This window comes from Stegastes partitus, unplaced genomic scaffold, assembly GCF_000690725.1.
Source record: "Stegastes partitus isolate 25-593 unplaced genomic scaffold, Stegastes_partitus-1.0.2 Scaffold38, whole genome shotgun sequence".
In the NCBI taxonomy this organism is placed as follows: Eukaryota; Metazoa; Chordata; class Actinopteri; family Pomacentridae; genus Stegastes; species Stegastes partitus.
In genome coordinates this window covers 563,283-587,428 of record NW_007577769.1, presented here as the reverse complement: position 1 = coordinate 587,428, position 24,146 = coordinate 563,283, and the positions used below count along the sequence as shown (strand labels likewise).

General features: G+C 40.9%; 1 protein-coding gene across 1 annotated transcript in view; it reads right to left on the bottom strand.

Moving 5' to 3' along the window:
• Window positions 1-24,146, bottom strand: part of rnf213a (ring finger protein 213a) — a 36,444-nt gene that overhangs the window by 10,491 nt on the left and 1,807 nt on the right. The window contains exons 2-43 of the mRNA XM_008303346.1: window positions 23,124-23,242; window positions 21,551-21,693; window positions 20,182-20,880; window positions 19,877-20,055; window positions 19,615-19,782; window positions 19,158-19,360; window positions 18,749-19,038; window positions 18,401-18,657; window positions 18,051-18,263; window positions 17,743-17,935; window positions 17,201-17,256; window positions 16,719-16,893; window positions 16,473-16,634; window positions 16,297-16,395; window positions 16,086-16,208; window positions 15,673-15,856; window positions 15,269-15,442; window positions 14,998-15,150; window positions 14,284-14,906; window positions 13,537-13,696; window positions 11,247-11,464; window positions 10,678-10,815; window positions 10,410-10,574; window positions 8,347-9,631; window positions 8,083-8,264; window positions 7,818-7,973; window positions 4,105-7,713; window positions 3,894-4,018; window positions 3,522-3,638; window positions 3,310-3,434; window positions 3,087-3,209; window positions 2,919-2,980; window positions 2,537-2,690; window positions 2,314-2,455; window positions 2,032-2,223; window positions 1,807-1,937; window positions 1,570-1,727; window positions 1,257-1,463; window positions 898-1,085; window positions 663-783; window positions 436-536; window positions 12-194 (exon numbers count right to left, since the gene is read on the bottom strand). Coding sequence (XP_008301568.1) covers window positions 12-194; window positions 436-536; window positions 663-783; window positions 898-1,085; window positions 1,257-1,463; window positions 1,570-1,727; window positions 1,807-1,937; window positions 2,032-2,223; window positions 2,314-2,455; window positions 2,537-2,690; window positions 2,919-2,980; window positions 3,087-3,209; window positions 3,310-3,434; window positions 3,522-3,638; window positions 3,894-4,018; window positions 4,105-7,713; window positions 7,818-7,973; window positions 8,083-8,264; window positions 8,347-9,631; window positions 10,410-10,574; window positions 10,678-10,815; window positions 11,247-11,464; window positions 13,537-13,696; window positions 14,284-14,906; window positions 14,998-15,150; window positions 15,269-15,442; window positions 15,673-15,856; window positions 16,086-16,208; window positions 16,297-16,395; window positions 16,473-16,634; window positions 16,719-16,893; window positions 17,201-17,256; window positions 17,743-17,935; window positions 18,051-18,263; window positions 18,401-18,657; window positions 18,749-19,038; window positions 19,158-19,360; window positions 19,615-19,782; window positions 19,877-20,055; window positions 20,182-20,880; window positions 21,551-21,693; window positions 23,124-23,223 — 12,236 coding nt within the window. The 5' untranslated portion in view covers window positions 23,224-23,242. The remainder of the gene's footprint in view (window positions 1-11; window positions 195-435; window positions 537-662; window positions 784-897; window positions 1,086-1,256; window positions 1,464-1,569; window positions 1,728-1,806; window positions 1,938-2,031; window positions 2,224-2,313; window positions 2,456-2,536; window positions 2,691-2,918; window positions 2,981-3,086; window positions 3,210-3,309; window positions 3,435-3,521; window positions 3,639-3,893; window positions 4,019-4,104; window positions 7,714-7,817; window positions 7,974-8,082; window positions 8,265-8,346; window positions 9,632-10,409; window positions 10,575-10,677; window positions 10,816-11,246; window positions 11,465-13,536; window positions 13,697-14,283; window positions 14,907-14,997; window positions 15,151-15,268; window positions 15,443-15,672; window positions 15,857-16,085; window positions 16,209-16,296; window positions 16,396-16,472; window positions 16,635-16,718; window positions 16,894-17,200; window positions 17,257-17,742; window positions 17,936-18,050; window positions 18,264-18,400; window positions 18,658-18,748; window positions 19,039-19,157; window positions 19,361-19,614; window positions 19,783-19,876; window positions 20,056-20,181; window positions 20,881-21,550; window positions 21,694-23,123; window positions 23,243-24,146) is intronic.

Sequence of the window (24,146 nt, the reverse complement as noted above, 5' to 3'; positions counted from 1 at the left end):
CAGTTACCAACCTTATTTCATCTGTAGGAACCATGCGGAAGTCTTCGTCAACTGGCTGCATGCAGAGGGGACAGTACATCTGACCAGGGATCAGCCACTGTTTGATACAGTCTACACAGTAGATGTGATCACACGGCAGACAGAGTGGATCGTGAGGGTGTCCCATGCACACTGGGCAGAGAGTGAGACCAAACCTAGATAAAAACAAATAATTAAAAACGCAGGCGTCCCATAACAATTTAATGGATTCTGCATTATTAACCAAATGAAATGTAAAGCTTCATAAGACCTTTCTAAGCTGAACACAAACCATCTAAGGCCATTGCTTTGAGGAACTACTTTAGGGAAATACTGTCAAACATACAAAGAACCTGCTCCAAAGCACTCTAGGAGAAATGCAGATAAAATGCAGCAGCTATAAAGATGAATCTCTACCTGAAGATGCGTTCGACGGCTCCATCTTTGCAGGTTTTGAGCAAACCTATTACTGCCTCAAATGTCTGCTGAGTTTTTAGGTCTGAATTTTTTTCCAGTATCTAGATGGGAGAGCAGAGGAAATACATTCTGTTACAGACGGAGGAAATATTGTGGTTGTTGTGGAGGCATAGTATGATATGGTATCTATCTATGATATCAAATTTTGGTCAATACAAAGAACCAACCTGGCCAAGCCTTCGTGTATTCTCAGAAACTAAAGGTGCCAGCTTTTTCTCCAGATCCTCAATTCCCAACAGCATGTGTTCCACGAACAGAGAAAGAGAAAATACTCGATTCCACCCAGCTCTAAAAACACAGACACACAACAAATGACTATCCATCCCAATACAGCTCAAGTACTGTAGTTATCTAAAGACAAACCAAAAACCATCTGAATATTTTTGATGAAGCTTGACTTACTGGACTCTACTGACAAACATCCCGCTTCTCTGTCCATAATGTCTCACACTTTCCTCTGAGCAGATCAACTCAATTGGAACCTGGAGTTTCTTCACCCGTCTAAGCCAGGCTTGTCTTTGGGCATCTGTGTCCAGGACTTTGGGCTCCAGGTATTCCAGACATGCAAAGGCAGCATACACATCGAGCACCTTGCAGACAGGGGTATATGAGCACTACGTATTACAGGCTACTACTAGGACAACTTTTATTTACTATTACCAACTCATAAATCAGTTTGAAAGTCAGTATCATGCATTACAAATACAGAAATATTGAACAAAACAGAGAAAATATAAATGCACTTGTTAACTGAGGCTCACCAGTTCAACCCCATCTCTGGCTTGAGTATTTCCCAGGAGGTCCTGAGTGACCTGGGGTTCAATGCAGATCATTCTGGACAGGTTCTGCAGCCGGTTCTTGAACTCATGATAAGCAGCGTGGACCCATGGAAGAGATACCACTGTTTCTGTGTGATTTAGCTGCAATCGCATCTCGCTGACACAGCAATTCAAAGCACCACACAAGAGCTAGAAAATCAGACAATGTCAATCAGTTTGTGTGTTCACACAGGCACACACCATCAGACAGCTGTACCATCAAATTTAAGGGCTTTAAGTGTTGCAGAAAAACAACCTGCAGATCCTCCTGGCAAGTGACGTTCATTGTCATAGAGACGAAATCCTGGAGGTAGCGATGAAAAAACTCTGCCTGCATGTCTGCATCTGATTTTGCGATGTAGCGTCCCAGTGGGGTCTTCCCAAAGAAGTCATCTAAGTTTTGTTGTGTGTGCCCTAACAGACATGCAAATTTAATGTAATACCAAAAATGTGCAATGCGTAGAGATTCTTTTATAATATTTGAGGGTGCTACCTTCATGTTGACGTGCATAAACCCAGAGTTCCTCCAGGTAGTCCTTAATCCTCCAGCTGAAGGGCATGCTGCAGCTCATGTTCCTGTCTTGGGCAATGGAGCTCTGCACAAGGATTGTTCTAGTCTCAGAGCTGTGAAAAGTTTAAATACGCAAAGTGAACGGTTTGGGAAACATTATTAGCAACAGGAATTGGTATCAGTAAAGCAAAGTGCAGTATCACTTACTTGTGGTCAAGTGTCAGGCGTGAGATTTCCAGCAGCTTATCATTGCCAAAGATATCCAACCACAGCCTCTTAACAGAGTCACCACAGTGTCTATCAAGCAGGAGGTCCAGGTTTTGGTCACGGTCAATGACTGCAACTAGATGTGCCAACAGGGGGACAACCACTGCCTGAACACGCTTCCATAAAGTGTGCCTGTGATGAACCCAAACAGAGTTAAAAGTACTTTCCACAAAAAAAATAGGAATACACAGGAGAACAGGAAGCAGACATTGAAGCACTTACCTGAAGGTACCTCCCTCTTGCAAAGCATCAATGTTTGAGGCCTCCTTTAGGACCCAGTTGCTCTTGATGGATGAGATGGTGTTGCTTTCTTGAGTCACCATCAACGAGTGAAGATGCTTCTTCACAATTTGTAGAAATTCACCTGGCCACAGTTACACTGAATGATCAGTATTGCAAAACTACTGTGACGAAAAAATGCACATTAATACATTTGTATTCATACCAGCTATCTCATCATTGTCAGTCAGAAGCGTCAGAAGGATCTCAACTCTCTGAGTGCTGCGGACACCACTTTCCACCTGATCTCTCAGCATGCTTACAGCATTCTGCACACAGCTCCGCAGCAGTGCTGTGGTGTCCACAACATTTTCCAAGCCCTGCAGATGGAGGACACACAGATTAAAATCAAGTGTCTGAAATAACTCAGATTAAAATATAACATTTTTGTAAGACAACAGTGTGCAGACAGCGAAAGCTAACACATTTTTTTTTAAGGATGTTAATGTAATGTAAATGTAGATTTTCAGTTTAATGCAGAAAACAATATATTTTAAGTTATTTCCCCACAATACAACATATGTGAAATACATTTTGCCTATACTTACATTTTCTTCGAACTCTGGTTTCTCCAAGTCATTGTCAGTGTACATGTCATCCACCTCCATAGCTGTGAAGAGTTTTGTGATTTAATGCACCAAGAGAGTTCAAGACAAAGAAAATCCATATAGAGGAAAATATAATCTAATCAAAATTTTTATAATTTATTTAGTTACCTTCAGCCTGATCCCTCTTTGTTTCAAACATCTGACTGATGGTCATGTTTTGCAAGCTTTTGATGTCTGAAACAATGTCTTTTGACCGTCTGAGGTCATCAATGTGAACGGATCTCCACGGCCCTGTGAATATTAGCATGTTTCAGATTATCCTTTATTCTTTAAACAATATGATTAAAAAAATAAATAAATAAATTACATTTACAAGTTGTCGTAACAATACCTCCATGAAAACCAATGTAGGAAGTTCCACCTTCCATTCTTGGCAGCCTGGTGATAAAGTAGACAAACACTTTGCTTCCCATGCTCTCCTGAGTTATCTTGTTGATTTCGTTTATTGACGAATACCTGAAAATAAACAAATAAACGGCAAAAGTCAATATGGCAAAACCTCACAGAGGTGAAAACCCCGCAGAATGGAAATGTTAGACCTACTTTGCAGATGCAATGAGATTGGCACTATGAGAGCCCTCATCAAAATCACACTGAATGATAAGGATCTTGTTGCATGGTCCAGCAGTACTGCTTCCACGCTCTGCTGTGAGGAAGTTTCTACAAGAAAACAGTGATTTAAACTTTAGACTCAAATCATAACATAAGATCATAGTCAGTTAAGTAAATTCTTGCCTACAACAAAATTAAATGCTTTTTCTGAACATAAATTGTTGATTTAGCTGTGTCTCATCTGTTTATGACATGTTTAGTATACAAAAAAAACCTACTGTTGTTTACATAGCCTGTTTCAGGTCAGGTGGTCATAATCATTATGAAGTGTAAAATTATATATTGGACAGTATATCAACAAACCTGATCTTCTTCAGGAAGGAGTGCTCTGTGTCAAACTGCTGGAGTGAGAGAAGCTCAATGCTATGCAACATTTGCTCCAGTGGCTCCAAGTCAGATGCAGTCAAAAGTCTGGAGAATGTTGACACCTATGGTTTGAAATTACAATTAGACCTTAAAAGCACTTGCGACTACAAGGGTATATGTAAACTTGGCATGCCAGCTATAGTTTTACCTCTGTGAAGAAGGAGACGCAATGGACTTCTTGCCTTGTATGAGCAAGTATGTAGTCCACCAAACCGTTGTTATTCTGCTCTTCAAAGTAGACCCTCCCCAGATGTTCACTTTCCACTTTTGGAAGTCCTGTGCAGTCCAACCGCACCACTGAGTCTGGCGTTGCACACTTGAGCAATATGAGTTTTGCCTCATCGAGCATCCTCCTGTCAGAATCTGTGGTTTCCAAACTGTCTTTCTGCCTCTCTATTGCTTGAAGAACCACAGAGGCACATGTGTCTGAGTGGTAACCAATGAAGACATCTGGGGGTTGATATTTGTATGTCTGGGCCACTGCTGAATGCTGAGTGCTCATGGATACAAAAAGTGCAACCCATCTCTCCAGTTCCTTCACCATCCTCTTCTGCTCAGTTTTGAGGACAGTGTGAATGTCCAGGTAGTGTTTCTCCAGCCGGTTGATTAGAGGTATTGGGAACTGTTTGTAGACCACCTCTCTTTCCTCAATGACAATCAGCCTGAAGTCTTTGTGCACCCTGCATTTGACACGATGGGTTCCCAGTCCAAGATCCACATATTTCTGCCCTCCCAAGCATACGTAGTATTGGTTGAGGGCATCATAGAGACTTTCATAGAGGTTCTGCAAGTTTAGGAGCACAACTGTTTGACCTGTCTCCATGCATATCTTTACTCTGTTTATGTTGCGACAGATTTGGGTATACTCTTGGTCTTTTGGGAAGCTGGATCCGAAGATTATCTCTGGTTGACCACTTTCTGAAAAGAAGGTTTGCTGCAAGATCTGTAGGGCTGCATAGTTTTTTGTTAGCACCAGCAGGTACCGACATTCTTCTTCCTGTCCAACCGCCTGAATGTTTTCTCTCACAAACTCAATGGCACTGATGTTCTCCAGGTTTGGTACCATCATCAGTCTTTTAGTGAAGACACTAACTGCATCTACATCATCCCTGCCACTGAAATTTCTCAACACTGCCTTCACGGTCTCCTCTGCAGTTGGCTTCCGTTGAGAAGCTTTGGCCATTGCGAAGATCATCTTAATCAAGCTGTAATAGTCACGCAAGCCAAAAAACCCTTTGCCTTGTTTGCGGCAGATGTTCAAATAGGCTCTTGCAAAGGGTTGGAAAAAATCCCTGACTTTCTCCAAAACCATTGCATCAGATGAGCATATGCCTTTAGCACTCTCAATGAGCTCCTTCTCGTCAGGGTCACCACGGGAGACAAAAATGCCTCTGTTCATCTTCGCAGGGTCTAGTGCCCAGTTGGAGATGCCAATGAATCCAACCTTTTTGTGCGGTAGTGGTTCATCATCAATGCAGCCCTCCTCTAGCAATGGATGAAGGGTTTTCAGTGGCATCTTTGGAGAGTCCTCAGCCAGTCCAATCTCGTCTAGAACCACAACTGAAATGTACTCATCCAGGTTTTTCCCCTCCTGAAAGCGTCCGCATTGCTTGAATGTATTAATGATGCCCTCTGGCGTTGAGTGAGGACTGCACTGGAAGGACACCAAATGGACCTGTTTGAGCATTTTGAAGAGGTCAGAATGAGCAGCTTGGCCTTGCATTGCGTCTGCCACCAGAGTCTTAGACAGTGATTTTGAACTTCCAGGTTTTCCAACTAGGAACAGAGGGATTCTTAACTCAATGCAGAGGACCATCATGAACACGTTCTCCTTGAGGGCACTGTTTCTTGCAATGGTATCGCCCATTGGCACACCACTCAGAAGCAAATCTTGCATTAGTGAGATTTCCTGCATTACCTTTACTGGGCTGTATGCTGGTGGCAGGCTTTTGCTGATTTTTTGTCTGTATTTATCCTTATTTTCAAGGCAGGCGTGGTAGCACACTCCTACAGCCATGACCAGAGACCATAGAACAGGGTCTCTGACCTCAGGCTGTCTCTGATGCCTTTCTTGCTTCTCAGCATTTTGACTACTCTCAAATTCTTCCAGTTCTGCAAAAAACATGACGTGGTTGTCAAAAAACCAAACAAAAGCCTGCATGCAGCGTTCTACATCTCTCAGGCTAACAAAGCTGCATTCATCCTTTCTTGTCCGCATGTACTTCTGTGAAGCTGAAAGGACATCAGTGATCCACTTGATGTAACTTCGATCAAGTTCTTTGCTTTCAACCACTCTTTGCACAATCTGTTGGATGTATATTTTCTCTGTGTGGTCATTTAACTGTCCAAAGTCCCACACCAAAGGAATCATGCTTGGTGGCAATGCTTGAACTCTATACACTAACTGGCGGAGAGGGATAGATCCGAGCTTTTCATCAGTCTCTTCAGCTCCAACTCTGTACCCAAGACCTGCAGATTCTAACCTCCGAATCATTTCATCTGTGTGCTTTCGGTAAGGGTTGCACGCAGCAATAATCTGCAATCCACAGGTGGATGACAGCTTTTCTCCCTTGACCGTCTTGTCGCACAGGACCTCCTTAATACTGCTGATGGCCTCAGTAGTGTTGGCCTCATCAAAGAAGAGAACTGAGTCAAATCCATAGTCTTGCTTGTTGATGGAAGCAATGTCTTCTGCTTCACTAACTTTGCTGTAGATCATCTCTGAAGTTGTTCCTCCATGCACCTTGACCAGTTTCATGTTCTCAGTGGACACTCCACTCCGTCGCAATTCACAGAGGAATTTGATGAGTCTTGTCTTACCACAACCTGTCTCTCCCATGATAATGACAGGGATGCCACACCTGAATCGCATGTGGATTGCCAGCATTTTCAAAATGTTGTCAGTTGTAAGTTCATATGTTTCATCAGGGTCAAGAGGCCACTGGATACCAAGAACATTGCAGATTCGCTCGATTTTCTCCGATCTTGGAAGGCAATCAAAGTCAATGTTGAAAGGGACTCTCTGTAGCTTTAGGCCTTCGTACAATGCCTTTGTCATAACATTCTTCTTTATAACTCTTCCAGAGGTGGGCTCAATGGCATCAACAGAGTTCTGCTCATTGGGCTGGAGATGAAAACCAATAAAGGTCATGGACACATGGTCATCATTAAAGAAGATGTATGGATGTGGTTCTGTTTCCCATCTTTTTCTGATGAGAAAAGGAGCCAAGTCTTCATCTCGGACACCAGTGAGATCGAATTGCAGCCTGCCAGGACTCTGGTCAGAGATGCTGAGTGATGGAGAAGCAAAGTCTTTTGCCATCAGAATCATGAAGTCCACCACAAAGGTTTTAAATCCACTTAGTGTGTCTCCAGTGAAAGTAGCATCACAAAAAACAGATGTCTCACAGTCTTTAAGCTGAAGGTTAAGGAACCATGCAAAATTTCTCAGTTCTGCCCACGATGGGTCCATGATGCCACAGTGCATGAGAAGCATCTGCAGACACTCTACGTGCGACCCCTCAACATCCTGATACGTGAACACGTCTAGATTACTGTGGTTATGAAACCGTGTGAGGTACTGGTATGGCCGCTGAAAGGCTTCGCTCCTGAATTCTTCATCATCCATCAGTGGGTCATCACTGCTCACAATAGTAGGGTCTTCTTGCCTCCTCATCTCTAGCATCAGAACCTCTTTGGGTGGTCGGCAGAAGATATGTGGGAAAACATCTGTGAATGTGCTGTTCACTGTTTGAGCCTGTGCAGAAAACAGACACGAAAGCACAATCTAACATAAGCAACAGCTTAAAATCAGATGACGAATGGTACGTATTTGCGTCAAGCGCTTGTAAAAACTGTTACCTGTCGTGAAGCATTTCTTGCTAACTTGACAGTGGACTCTAAAATCTCAATGACATACAGCTGCTTGTCATTGCACTTCCACATCTTTCCCTCAGAGTCCATCAGATAGCGCAAAATCAACAATTTGAAAAGGAACTCGTGGAGACCTTTCTGCACCTGTTTGAAAATAAAATGCAGTTCAGTAACAGTATATGTAAGCTTTCAAGACATGTACAATTAAAAAGGTTATGTTACACAAACTAAGAATTAACTTGAGACTCATTACCGATGATGTGATGTCAAAGTGGAACATTGCGAGTTCTTTCCTTCTTGGGGTTTCCAACAGAGATTGAAGAATGACATTCTCATCAACGTTTGGTTCAATCAATCGAATGCATTTCATCACTGATTGCTTCTTGGTTGAGTGCGTCAGTTTTTCATACAACCTCTTGATGTAGAGAGATTTACCTGCAATTACATTAGCTCATTATGGCACGTATCCTTCCCAATTAGCAAAAATTTACCAATATGAAATCCTTTATATACATACCAACACCAGCCCTTTTGGATGAGATGACACCAACGCAGAGCCTGTCTTTAAATGCAGCTGCGGCGCTGCACTGATCTGCTGGGACGGCATAGTGTTTGTGGAGGTATGTCTGGATCCTTACCAGTGGCTCCTGGGGAACCATGTGCAATCTGTACTGGCTAAAGGCTGACGGAAGGTAGGCGTGTTCTCGCTCTGAGCTGCAAATGATGACAAGTCTGTAGTCTTTAATACTCTGCATTTTCATTCGCTGAAAAAAGTTCTCAACTTTGGAGCTCACATCATAAGTGAGAAGATCGCCATACAGCAGAGAGTATATCTTCTGTCCCCCATAGCCTGGGCTAAGGCAGCGTCTGAGGAATAGCTCTACCTGCTCGTATGGTGTTGAGGAGTTGCACAGGAGAACTTCATCATAGGTGGGAAGTGTCTGGTCATCACTATTCATGTAAATGGAGATGCAAGATGTCAAGACTTCATCATGTGGGCAAACTATGAGGTTTGGGTTTCCAGAGGCCAGACCTTTGGGTAGCTGCCGCTTTATGAAATTTCCAGTGCTATCATCAGAAATATCTTCGTCACTGTCATGTTCTTCGCTCTCATCAACTTTGTTGGCGAGTTTTTCCAAGAGACTTCCAAGACTTTTTATATCAAGAATGTGTGGGAGAAATTTCTTCATGTCCTTCATATATGCATTCCATATCCGATCAAACTTTTGCAAACCATTTGCTTGTTCCACAAGACTTGACAGAGGATCCAATTCGCTGGTAAAGTCTGGGTCCCCCAGTTCACTACTTGGCATGACAGCAAAAGTCTGAAACTCAATGTCCTCATTTTGTTCTTGTGGTTTGATGAGGATTTCATACTGAAGTGCATGCCAGACTTGCCTCAGATCAGAGGATGTGCAATTTGGCTTGATGAAGGACAGCATCATGAGAACTTGGTCATCAACATTGGTCACATTTTGCTGAGTCAGCTTGCTGCATAGGTAGACTATTTGTTCAGCAGTGTAATAGTTCAGATAGTAGTGTTGGGATCTCTGTTTATCTACAAAATCCATCCAATAGTCCAGACATTTTTCCATTTTTCTGCACAGTTCAGGAAGTTGCTCCTCTATGCTGCCCTCCACAATGAGACTGAGAACAGTTCCCAGGTTGAAGTCCATCAGAATGCTAGGTTCTTCGCTATTTAAACGGCAGTGGATTTGCACCTCCCAGTGTCTGAACAGAGGATTCCCCGCTGTGTAAAGAGCAATGAATGCCTCAGCTAGTCTTTGAACACTGGCAAAAACCTATAAAGAAAGAAACAAACCAACGGTCAGATGCAACTGTTTTATACAGGGTAGAAAATAATTCAAAGATCCAAAACAGGTAATTGACAATTCATTCACAACCATTAATTCATTTTCAAATACATTAAAGAGATACGACATTGCAACTTCTTAATTAAGTTTTGTTTAGCTATCAGACATTGACGTATTAAAGCTGATTGAATAATGTGCACATGGTTATGTGCAGCAAAATAATCTCTTCCATTTAAGCTTGATTAAAACATTAACTTCTCATGCTGACATTTACTCAGACGAACATTTAGTCCATGTCTCTCTCCACATTCCACATGGGTTCTTGGTCACCTCCCTGACCAAAGACCTTCTTGCTTTGTTACTTCTGGTTCTGGTAGCATAAACCTATTTCACTCCCCTTATTTTCTTTTCTTTTTTTTAAAGCCATTGTGCTTTTAAGAACACTCAAAACTGAAAATTGTTGTATATCCTAACCCTAATCTATACCTTGGCTAATTTTATTGCTCCATGGCCAAGTTTTTCCTTTCACATGTGGTGTGAAGTGTTGGAAGTTCTAGACTATGCCCAGTGAATTTAGACACATAAAACAAGGAAAATTTCAAGGACAAATTAAAACAAATGGCATGCATCTGGGGTGGCACAGTTGCGCAGTGGCTGACAGTCGCCACACAGTTTGAACGCCCTGGGTTCAAATCCTGACCTGAGGTCTTTTTTTAAAAATGGGTCTGAATCCATGGTATACAAAAAGGGAAACATTTCAATATACCTCTGCAAACTGATCGACTTCGTTCTGCCCTTGTTCCCCTTTCCCAGACATGAGCATCAGTTTGTTCTGCAGTTCCCTCAGGTCCTCAAGAGAATAGCAGCGCATGTGATGGCCCTCATCGTGCTCCTCTGGAATTTGCAGCTTCAGGGCTGTGTCAAGACACAGCTAGATCGAAAAACACAAATACGTTGTCATGCGTCATTTTGAAGAGATAACCTTTGTGCTGCACTGGCATAGGGATGCAATTATCTTAAACTGTGTTATTTACCTTTTTTACACCTTGTGCGCTGATCAGGTAGATTCCTTTGTTGTTGATGGCTGATGCTAACGAAAGAGATGACAGCTCCACTGACCCGTGACTGTCCTTCACAGTCCTCAACCACTCCAAGTGACGTGCACTGTCCTTCTACAAGAGCAGATTGTCTTTTGTAAGTGTTCAGTGTAATACCAATTTTTCTATTTAACAAGCTTAAGGTAGGATACAGCATGACACTAACATCCAAAAGAATACCTGTAGTTCATTTACTGTCAGTTCTGTTATCAGTGTATTTCTGAGGTACATCCCATAACATCATAATTAACAAGACAGTAGTAAAGTGTGTAAATGACAGTTAAATAACCTCAACATCTAGAATCTTCCCTATTTAAATAATGTACTAATACATTATATACAAATACAAGCACAAAACTATCAAATTACAGTGGCCTCAACTAATTACTTAGCAACACTAACACTATTATCTTGCACATTAACTTTAGATCAAACGATGAACTATGTTCAGTTTGTGGCAATCCTACTGATGTGCTCATTAGTATTGCTCGACAGTGTCCTCTTACTAGTTTTTTTGGCAGGTTGCTGTCATTCTCCAAAGCTTTCCACAGCTTCTTCAGCACTTCTTTAAAGGCATGAAAACCAGAGTCTGGCTTGAGCTCATAAAGCACTGAAGAGTAGCCGAGGACAGCGTCATGGAAGCAAGCGACACGATCCACATCCATGTCATTCTCTCCCGCAGAGATGGAAGCGATGTCAACAAACACCTTCAACTCATTGATATCTAAGAAAAAAAAATAGTTTCAACAAACATTTTAAAATATTTTTCCTGAATTACTTTTAAAACAGGTGTTGCAACCAAGTATTTGCCCCCTTCATGATATCTTCTATTTTTGCATATTTCTCACAAAACACAAAATGCATTTTTAAATGATGATTCATTAAAAATTCATTGAAAACCCACCAAAACCTAGTAACTGGCTGGGCTACACATGGCAGCAACAACTGCATTTAAACTTTAGATAGCTTGTGGTCAGTCTTTTACATCACCGTGGAGGAATGTTGGTCCACTCCTCTCTCCAGACTAGTTCTAATTTGTTCACATTAGATGATTTTTGAGCATGAACCATAGACTGTATAAAAGATGGACGGAGCAACCGGCCCTGAAAAATGAAGCCAACCCGGATGTGTCAAAAACCTGCAATATCACTATGTCCGCTAGTTTCTGGCTCCAAAAAGCCCTGGCTCCCATGGACTTGAATTGGAAAAGAAGTGATCACAGATCATGAAATACTGCATTCCTACAGCTCAGGATTTTTTTCTTATTAGTTTTCATAGTCAAATCCAGAGATCAGGTGGCCAATCTGAAAATAAATCAATACTGACTTTTTAAAAAATCGTCAAAATTTTGTGGAGCAAGGGGTGTGGCCGGCTTGATTGGCAGTCAGCAGTGACGATGCAGACAAAGCGAGCAGAAGGCGGTAAATGTGGGCGTGCAATCCGTCTGACCAATTGCTGCTCCTATGGCTCCGCCCCCCTCCGACGATTTTTGCGTCACTGGCAAAGACAAGATGTCAACCAGGAAGTAGCAAAACCCTGGCTTCATTTTCTCCATGCAGAAACCAACAGGTGATGTCACGGTAGCTACGTCCATCTTTTATACAGTCTATGGCACGAACTGCCCTTTTAAGGTCTTGCCACAGCATCTCAATTAGATTCTAGTCCTGACTTTGACTCGGCCACTCCAAGACCTTAATTTTGCTCTTTTTGAGCCATTCAGAGGGGGACTTGTGTGCTTTTGATCATTGTCACGCTGCAGAACACATTTGTGTTGAGCTTAAGGTCATGAACTGATGGGTGGATATTCTCCAGGAGGATTTTCTGATAGAGAGCACAATCCATGGCTCCATCAGTTATGACAAGTCGTCCAGATCCTCTAGAGGCAAAGCAGCCCCAAACCATCCACTACCACCACCATATTTCACTGCTGGTACAACACTCTTCTTGTGCAATGCAGTATTAGCTTTACACCAGACGTAACGTTACCCATGTCTTCCAAAAAGTTCCACCTTTGACTCCTCAGTTCACAGGATGTTATCCCAAAGGTCTTGGGGCTCATCCAGATATTTTTTTGGCAAATGCCAGATGAGCCTTTATGTTCTTTTTGGTCAGGAGTGGTTTGCACCTTGTAACTCTTCCCTAGATGACATTTCAGCCCGGTGTCTTCTTCATTGTGGAATCATGTACGCTGACCTCAACTAAGGCCAGTGAGGCCTGCAGTTTATCTGATGTTCATCGGGGTTCTTTTGTGCCCTTGATGAGATGTTGATGTGCTCTTGGAGACATTTTGGTCAGCCAGTCACTCCTGGGAAGGTTCACCACTGTTCCATGTTTCTTCATTTACAGATAATGACTCTCACTGTGGTTCACTGGAGTCCCAGAACCTTAACAATAGCTTATAACCCTTTACAGACTGATGACTGTCAATGACTTTGTTTCTCATGTGAATCTCTTTAGAACATGGCATCATGTGCTGCTTTCTCAGCTACTTAACAATATGGCAGCCAAGTTCTATTTAAATGATGCTTAGATTTAGCAAGCCTGGCAGTCATCATATCTGGGTGTTGCTGAGCTAAGAGGGCGATTACTTTTTCACATAGAGCAGGTGGGGCTGGACAACATTTTTCCTTCAATAAATGAAATCATGGTTTAAAAACTGCAATTTGTGTTTTCTTGGGTTACCTTTGTCTTATATTAAAATTACTTTGATGATGAGAAACTGTAATGGTGACAAATGTGCAAAAATAGAAGATATCTGGAGAGGGCAAATACTTTTTCACAGCGCTGTACACTTACCTTCAAGGGCATCCTTGACCCATTTTACAAAGTGTCCTCTGAGTCCAAGCTCGTTGAGACACTGTCTGCGGGGCTCAGTGATGTCCACCAGAACTGTCTTAGCCTGCATCAACTCATTGTCAATGCGACTAAGCTTCTCCTTCTGAAAGTCTGCATGAATCTGAAAGGAGAACAGAGTCAAATATAAAGTTACCTTTGCCCAAGTAACCAGCAACTATCAGACACTGATCACTGGGAGTCATGCATGTAATAGATGTAAAAGAAAACACTGTTCTGTAATTTTGACTCATTTGACTAATTCTATCTCTACATGTGCAACAACTTACTGCACTTAAGATATTTGGAAATAGGTTTTTAGTGGAATTATTATTATTATTATTATTTTTTTACAAATTATAATGTTGACACTTTAAACCCAAAGCAGTTCTTGTTAGTTTTTTTTGGTCAAGTTGTAACCCCATAAATCATGAAAAAAAAACAGATGCAGCTGTCTGATTATGGTTTTTTAATATCATAAATATGTAAAACCTGGAGTCATTATATACAACATTTTGTGCTACCAATACTGGAAAAAATCTGACTCTACATACTATGGATATTTTTATTTGCTTTCATATGTGTTAGCTTTGCTAAATGGTCATTTTGCCATATTTTCTAAGGATATCTTTCCAACCTGCCTGCCAGTTTTGTAGTTCAGAGGGTTAGCGAGTACAATACAGTGCTGTAGGTACAAACAAAGCCACTTACCACTTTTGTGAGTGTCTCAAGAACCTTGAAGTCCCCATTAAGACAAAGCGTCTCTTTGACCATCATGATAACTTGAGCTGAAGCCACAGCAAGATGAAGCTCATGATACTGCTCAACCTGCTGAACCCTGCTGTGGATCCACTGTTTGTCCATTGATTTATCAACTCTGCACATGATGTCCAGGTCCTGAGCAAGCTCTTCGTACTTGCCCTTGTAATCTCGGAAAAGCTGGTTGACCTCTTCTAGCCTTATACTGCCATTCTTCAGACGAGTATAGATATCTTTGTAATCATCAAAGCAAGTCAAGAAAATTTCATCATAAATCACTTCAGGTGTTCCTGTAATAGGTTCTAAGTCTTGCTCATCAGGGTCGTCGCCGTCTTCCATTTCTTCAGAGGCCAGGAGTTTGACTTGTTTCTCCCAACACATTTTGAACACATAACTGTCCTTGAAGGTGTACAGGACCTCGGCCATTTCTCTGATTTGTTCATCCAGACTGAAGTAAGTGACAACACCAGCGTCTGGAGAGGGCAGCTGACCAAACTGATGAACCTCCATGAAACGATCCAAAGGCGTGATCTCAATGTTGACTTGTTGGGTTTCTTCAATTTCGGCAACGTCGACTATCAGGGAAATTCATGAAGCATGTGTAAATTTGCTGCAATTACATAATCAAAACCAAACTGATTAATTCTTCTGATACAGTCAACATACCTGTCATATGTTCTTCTAGTTTGTGGCTCATTGTTAAAAGGACATCGACAAGCTCCTTTTCATGGTACACAGCTGCCACTTCATCTTGTCTGCACTGCAACAGCCTCCTCATTTTGCCACTATCCTTGTATTGCCCATTTTCAGACAGGCAGTCTGTTAATATCAAATCACACACAGACACACAACTATCTCAGTATACCACTCATTATTATGACAGTGGAAAACATTTAAACCACTCAAGAATCTTTGATGACAGGTTTACTGTTATTACCAATCTTTAGCAGGTCTAAGAAGACATCTCGCCTCTCCAAAATGATGTTGAGCAGGCTGATCTTGATGTGTCCTTGGACCATTTGATTGGTCATGGCTGTGAATGACGATATGGCTATAGCAATTCTGTCCCTTGCATCGGGGCTGAGCTTCTCGATCAGCTTTTCATCTGCGCCTGCGGTGACAGAATTTGCATGTCAGTGTTTTATCTAAAAACACCCAATGATTGCTGTGCTTGTCTTGTGCCACAGAGTCCCAAATTTGACCTGGGCACCTAGCATTGATTGTATTTGCCCTAATAAATTAATGATGAGATATTTTTTACCATTACCTTTTACCTTCTTATGCAATGGAATGTTTGTGTTTGGGGTCTGCAAGTTTTAATATTTCAGTTTTTCCTAATACCGTGTAGTTGGAAAATGTCTTTGGCAGCAGTCCAGGAGAGAAGGTGCTGAAGGACCACTTCTTCATCTTCCTGATAGTTCCCATGAGTGTCTCTTGGCCAGGATTTTTGGATAATGGCAGAGATGAGTTTCCCGAACTTCCAATTTATCTTCAACCTCTCGAACAGTTTGCCCTCAGACTTGGTCTGCGTATGATGTAGAACAACAAGAAATACGATGATTGAAAATACATGCAAGCAACCTGTGACTTGTGCACGACCTTGAGTTTCTACATAGAAATTCTTGTCTTTGAGCAGCATCTCTCATCGTTGACTGTGGGATAACGCTGGTGTTGTTCTTAAATATGGCCAGGAGTGCTAAAAACTATGCGAGTAATACATGTAGATGTTACAGGTGAATGAGAAGTCTTCATACCTGACACAAAGCTGTAACAGCCTCGAGAGCACACCTCTCAATGCGAGTAGCAACATGTGGATGGGAATCACTCAGTTCCTCTATCTTTGTGCAGTAGAATTCAATTTGATCCAGAGAAGATTCCTAAAACCACACGGCCACATAAATTAATGAAATATTTTGCACTTTAACCAAAACTAATTCACAAACAGAAACTTACAAAATCACCTACCTGTTTATACTTGCCCTCAAAATCCTTGGTAAATGTTTGCCTCCACTCTTTTGTGCAGTCTTCATCTTTGAACTGGATGGAGATTATGTTGTTCCACATCTGAAAAACACAGCTAATTAAAGCTCTATTTTCAGCATTGTCTAACAATGACAGATATGTGTAACAAAACTACTCACTTCAATCTCCTCTGTTGCTTTAACTTGATAGAACGATGTCAGTCCCCGGCTGAGCAGACCCTGTTTGAAGGACCGACTGATCCAGTCTCTCATTATGAGCATCGCCTGAGAGATCACCAAGTGTTTTGCATATTGCTGCTCTTTGTCTCCTTCTTGAGATTCCTAAATGTGAAATTTTAGTACATAATTAAACTAGCAAGGGGCAACTGCCATGAATTGCTTTGTTTTAGAGGACACTTTACATACCTGTTGCTTGTTGCATCGAACAAAGTCTGACACTGATGCCACTAGATTAGCGCACGCTACAGGAATATCAGGGTAGTTTTGCAAATATGATGCTGGTTTGACCCCTTTGCAGATCTTCTCTAACAGTCTCACTGCTGTTGTCAGGCACTCTCTCCTATAAGCCTCTGTAAAACATCTATGTTTAAAAAAAAAAAAAGAATGATAGTTAAATACATCCATATGCATAAATTCACTTCCTATATCTTTAAATCGAAATATTCAATGAGAACAACAAGGAAAAAGTGATTGACATTAACAGCATTTTTATCATCTATCAGAATGACAAAATGACATTTGTATTATAAGATGCAACACACAATTAATCATAGACTTAGGTAAAATGTGGTCTATTCAAATAGAATTTCAACCAACAAGTACAACTTGTGTGACTACAGAGTTCATGCCTATGCTTTTCAATTAAAAATGAGTAAGGAGTAAATCACCTGTATTTTTCCTCAATAAGACGCCCTTGGATATGTGACAGAATGTCAGATACTGCCTATAAACATAAAAACGTGGAGATTAGTAAATTTTATAACACAAAATCATTGGAAATGCTTGATTTTCATTGGCTGGGAAGTGTAAATTTGTAAATTCATCCCTACTTGGACGATATAACCATACTATGATGTAGCTATTTGCAGTTCTAAATTTAAGCACTATAACTGATCATTCCAGTTGCTGTTTGTACATTTTTGGCCCAGATGACTTTGTCATATTTCCCAGAAACCTATAATAGCTTTATGAAAGAACAAATAAAAAAAGATTTTGTGACAAAGATGCATGTGTTTCAATGATTCCACCATAGAAAATTAAGACTTCTAGGAATAATCTGAAACTACCATGATATGGACTTTTCAAGTGTATGTAAACTTGTGTTTACAACTGTATATGAGAGGCTGTTCCTCAACATAAACAAGTACATCAATGTATCACTTTCTAGTCATTCATTAAGACTGGAAATGAGTAGTTTGTTTCCACTTACCTGAAAATTGCCAGCAGTAATATCGTGAGGAGCATTGTTAGTGAACACATGAAGCATGTCCAAAAGCTCAGGGTTAATGGTGTCGCTGCACTCTATGAGTTCATCAATTGACATCAGGTACAAATAGGATCGAACTAAAAGTGCATCCACCTCCATCAAGTGTCTGTGGTTTTTCATCACATTTAACAGAGCTCTGAGAACAAAATAACAATTAGAAAGCTCACAGTAGTGCAGATCTATTTCCAAATAAATGCACTGACGGATGTCTGAACAAGCAACAGTATATGCTGGCAAAAGTAGAGTCTTACTTTCTGTCTTGACTGTACATGGTTGTTGATGTACTCATATCAAGGCCTTGTAAACCTGCCCAGGATGGACCGTACTTCAAGTTTCCAGAAGTTGGTATTTCAAAGGGTTTCGTGGTGCCTTTGAGGAGGTGGTAAAGTGGCAGTACCATAATCCATCGAGGCATTCTCGCTGTTTTCACAGTGGTTATCAGATTCCCCAACATTTCTGGCAGACTACAACAAAAACAATATGGGCATTTAAACAGAACATTAATTATTACAGAAAATATAATTACTAAGGATAGTACTCTTAAGCTCAATAGGTTATGTGCTGTGTGATTCTAAGATTATTAAAAAGATTGGGTACCAACCTTTTGAGAGTAGACACGCACTGAGAAAAATCTGTCCAGTACTGAAGGAAATTGTCCTTCTCTAGTTTGGGTAAACACAATGCAGTACAGAGCTGATGGTGCTCAGCATTATCAAGTCTGATTTTGTGCTGTCTGCATACATAAAGCATGATCACTGCTGCTCTCAAGGGGTCGTGAATGTAGAGACTCTTGCCATCTCCATCCCTCAGCTGAGGAGTCACGTTATTCAGAATGAATTCTTTCAGCATCTTCTTCACCTACAACAGTACAGAAGAAGTACAGAGAAGTAAGTTGAGCTGGCTGTAGCAGAGGCTTTCTAGACTTTATACACAAACATTGTGAACTTACCTCATCTTCCCCATAGTTTAAGGAATACCACTTCTTTTGTCTCTCTTCATACACAAAAGGCTCCCCATAGACCTGAACGAACTGATTCAGCTGGAGCAGAAAACTTCTCAAGTTGGTATTAGTCCAGTTTCTGAGAAGATCAAATATGCTCTCCAGCATGATATTCCCAGCAATCTCTCTGCCTTGGATCAAATTATTCCTCTGTTCAGGCCAGAGTGTATCCTTGATGCGTTTGAGCACGTTCTTTGATGGCTCAGCACAGATGATGTCATCATATTGATGCCAGTCTCCTATTACAATAAAGATATGATTTTAACTGTGCTCAGTAAAAAATACAACACGGTATAGCAATGCTATTAGCACACATGCAAACACAATTACAACTTGACTTAGTGAAGTTTTCATTTACCGTCATCATTGATGAGGTGGGGTTTCACAAACAAACATCTGTTGGTCGTGGTATGTGAATCCATTTTGTATATGTACTCATACTCATATGTGCTCTTTTTTTTTCTGTAGACAACATATTTGTATGGTATCGACACGGACTGAGCTTTCGATTTGACTGTCATCAGACTGCCTTCGACCAGAAACCCATGTTCTCCAAGATCCCTGCATGAAAAGAAACAGAAATTCAAATATAAGTGGTGTAAACTCAGTGAGACAGAATATACAAAAAACACACGGACAAGCAGGCCTACACACCCACAAGCTGTCAGATTAATGGAAAAGAGTACATGTTTGACAAGGACTTCTCTAAATGAAAACTGAAATTTGGAGTATTACTTTTTGAATGTGTCATTTGATGTGCCATCAGAGTAAGCAACTATCTGAACTTCACTGACTAATAATGTAAAAATAAGTACCTGGTCACATTTAGTTCAACTGCATTTTCATTCCATGTTCCAATGGGATGCCCAGCTCTGATTAAGATATGATCTTCTTTTGGATCAAATTTGAAATCCTTCGAGAGAACTGCATGGAAGTAAATGGTGAGTCTGTCTTGTGCAGCAATCGTATTGTTCCTCGTCGGCCTAAAAAGCAAAAGTAAATAAAAGTAATATATTAAACATGAGGCAAAGATGATATCATGTCAGTGTATACAATCATCAAAGAGAATTTTATCACCTTTTGGGGGGCGGGCCTGTTTGCGTGTTGGAATTTGTGCCATCCTTACTGGCATCTTTAGATCCTTTGTCGCCATCTGAGGTCTTTGCTGGAGTCGAGTCCTGCCTGTTCCCTGCCTGCTCAACCACCATGGGCTCTTCTGTCACCTCTGGGTCCACGCTGGAGCCTGTGTTATTAGCCTGTAGCATCACATGTGCACACGAAATACACACCTTAAACTCACAAAAAATATGTCTATTTATCTAAATATGCAGGCTTCCAGTTGGCAACGAGCATTACCTTTCATAAGTATTAATCTGCATTACCTTTGATGATGTTTGAGGGCCAAAAATCATCTTTTGTTCATTGGCTACAGTCTGCTTCTGTTTCTGGTCCTGCTTGCCTTTTCCCTTCTGTTTGGCGTCTGCTGTCTCTTTTGGCTTTGGTTCCACGTTGGCGTTCTGGTCCAGTGTAGATTGTTTAGTAGCGACTGTGTCTTTCTTGTTTTGCGATTTGTTTCTGTCCGTTTTTTGTCCTTTAGGGTTAGTGGTATTTGTTCCTTTACCAGAACCCGACTGAGAGGTTGTGTTCTTTTCGTCTTCTGAGACGGGATGAGTCGGAGTGTCAGCAGGTGGCGTCTCAGGTGTCTGATCTGTAGTTAATTTTTGTGCCTTGTCCTCTCCCTCTTTAGGTTTACCTGCGGCTTCCTCAGACTGGTCTGTTGTACTTGCCTCTGCTGTGCCAGATGTGTTTTCACTGCATATGGCTTGTGTGTCTTCAGAGGGCGCAGCAGTATTGTTAGCTGCTGGGGAGCTCGGCTGGTTCTGCAGTGAGGAGAGTTCATCTTGGAGTGCATCTGGTGTTTCATCCATTGCATTGTCTGAGTATTCAGTGTCAGAAGTGTCCTCTGTTCTCTTCGTCTGATTGTCCTCCAGAGACATATGCGACATGTCAGATGGACCTTGTTCTTGATCTGATGACATGTTGCCATCTTTCTTCTTTCTGTTCTTCCGTCTCTTCTTTTTCTTAAAGACAAACAAGGAGGACAAATTGGCTTCACAAACATCCAACAATATGAAACCCTAAACTAGCCCTCTTAAACCCCAAACATTTCTGTTCCTGCCTCATTTTTACTTGCTGCGGACAAACCTTTTACTGCAGTATAAGGTTTGCCTTTCTTTGTAGCTACCACAAACATGGGTAGATGCAGAGACAACTTCAACCTGCCTTGTGCAGTATAACAAAGTTAGAATGTCACAAAGCATGAAAAAACTAAAACTGAATTTAAAATTTGAAAATATGGGATTAGTATTACAGCATTTTTCCAAGCGTCCACAGGTGCTATGAATACTGGGAAAAACAACGATTCTGCTTCCTATGTTTGCTTTACTACTTAGATTTTCAACTGGTTCCAAACCCTCTGCTCTGTGTAATCTGCCTGAGAGAGGTGTTGCTGTTGTTTAGTCTATCCACAGTAGAACTCAATACAAACTACTGTCTCCATGTGTCCATATATTAGAATAAACACACCTCTAAAAGTCTCAACAACAAAAGAACACTATGACCTTCATGAAGGAAGGATTTACTGCACAACTGGGCTATTAGAGTAAGCGGTGTAGTTCGTCATTAAACTCTTATGAAGTTGTCCAAAACAAAAAAAAAAAAGCAAGGCAAGCCACTGAAAATTGCTCTCACCTTTTTCTTCAGGTTGCTGAACGTCTCCTCATTCTGCCGTTTAGGAATTTTGTTGAATTCTTTGTTGTCATTTTTCTGAGGGACTGATGTCTCCGTTTTATTGTCCAAGTCTGTCTTCAAGGATTGAGGCTCATTTCCTGCATCTGGAATAAAAAATACAGTGTTAAAGAAATCTAACGGCATGCAATGACGTTTGAAAACCTCTGTGAAAATTAGACATTAAATAAGTCCCAGAGCTATCAGGTACTGCACTTTACCGTACTGATGGAAATTTGATTTGCATTCTAGCTAAATCTTAATCACATCTCCTAACCAGTGAAAGTTGTGCAGAAGGAAGCAGTCACTCTGTATTGAAAGACTGCAAAGAATATATTTTGGGGGGCAATATCCACATTCATACTTGCAATGACAAAAAAAGACTGCACCTATGTGTTATTACTGAGGATTACAGAAATAAAAGCAACAACTCACAAGCCAAGAGTTCTTGGGTTTTTATTGCATACACTAGCGGACCCAATTAGTCATCAAGCGGAGTTTCTGGCTAAATGTGTCCCACAACTCTTTCAGCATACCTCTTTATACTCCTCCTCAAGAGTGAACAATGACTCTTATGTTACATGAATTATTACAATTGATTATCCTTCCATACATGGGCCATGTCTCTCTGATCCTCAACTAACAGGAGCTCTCTCTGTCTGTTCGGAGTACATCTGTTGCGGTCATAGACAGTTCAAGTGCACATCAAGTAACAATCTGCTCATTCAGTGAATGCTGACAGAAGATTTCTCTTTAGCAGGCATTGTGCTAATAGGATTTTCTTGCATATAACATACTTGCTTTATCTCTACAATGTAAGCATAGAGACCCAGCGAGGCATCATGTGATAGAAAAAAGGAACAAGCAAGAAGAGCAGTAAAGGAAGTATTCAGACGTGAAAGTCAACTTCTACGATGTACACATGCATAAATGCTGCATACAGACTTAAGCTTATGTCAGGAACATAAATAAATGATGAACAAAGGCTTGTTCATTAAGTCAAAAGACTCAAGTTTGCCTTTTCTCTGTTGGTATTTTAGAATGCTGGTTAAGAAAATGTTTCCTCAAACAGTGTCTAAAGATGCTCCCCACTCATCCTGCTGTCTGGAAACCGTGAGCAGGTAATATATAAACACTGCCATCTTGAGGGCCAGAAAAATTACACTCAGCAAACGATCATTGTCATCTTTCACTATGTTCATGTGAAGCATGTTGTAATTCAGTTTTGCAAAGTATCTAAATTGTCATGTCATGAAAGTATTTATAAAATAAATGTTCAAAGCAGATGCACCTCTTTTTTGTCACATCCCTTTACATGCTCACTTTTTTCAGTATAATTTAAGTGTAATTTAATTATGTCTGTCTGCCTTCAAGCTCACATCAGCTCAGCTCCTAGTGGCGCATTGTTAAGCAAATACAATGTACAAGTATAAATGATGTGTTCCCTAAAGGTCATGATGTATGCTGTGCAACATTTCTGTGAAATCCATTAATGAAGTTGTAATATTTGACTAAATATCTAACCTTATCTACTTACCCGTTGTGTTTGCAGGCTGGGCAGACAGCTTGCTGCCACAATTACTGCAGAACTTGGCTGTGTTCTCCACAATAATATGGCCACAACCTGAGCACTTCATCGTCAGACTTCAGTCATTCCTGCAAAGAAGAGAGAGCAGATTCCTTTTGGTTTCAATTCTGCCGATTGAGGGCTCACGAAACTGTGATCAGCTCCGCAACAGTCGCCCAGAACAAAGTTGTTTACACCACATTTGAACTTTGAACAGCCTTACCCAATAAACCGGCCTCTAAACATTTTGTTAAGTGGCCAGTATGGAAATCGTTTAGCAAGCGTGCCAGTGAGCCACAGCACGCCTGCCGTGAGTTCCGCTGACTAACACCCAATGATAAATGGACTTCATTCAAAGAGGAGAGGAAATTTAGAGCTCTCACAGCACACTAGAATACAAGTTACTCAAAAAAAAACAAAACACTGCCATATCCCGAGGATGTATAAAGGTAACACTGATTACATTTAGGTAAACAGAAAAAATACATGGACTTGTTTAAACATGCTGCTGTACCAAATGACATTTGGGTGCAAAGAGCAATAAACAGGCCAAGCGGCATTTTTATCAAGACAGGTTGACTGTTAGAACTTCTCTCATCTAGACAGATGGTAGGCACTACTTACTTACAGGCTGAGAACTTTACAAAACAATATTTTGAAGAAGATTAATTCTCCTAGGTCGAGTCATATTCAAACATGGGGTAAAATTAGAACTTAATAATATAACATTATGATGTAATTAATATCTAATTCTTGATTCAGATTCTGCTATGTTGTAATTGATTCATATGCACTGAGAATCACAAGGGACGGTTAGATTTAGTGACGTCACATGGACGGATCCATACTTCACTTTCATTTTTGGATAACTGAGCTGGAAATCACCCCAGCTCGCCTCTGGCTGTGGAGAGATCCCTAGCTTTTTAAACTTCTGGCTGCACCTTGAGGCAACAACAGGCTTGAACGTTTAAACCCACAAAGAACAGGGGTGTA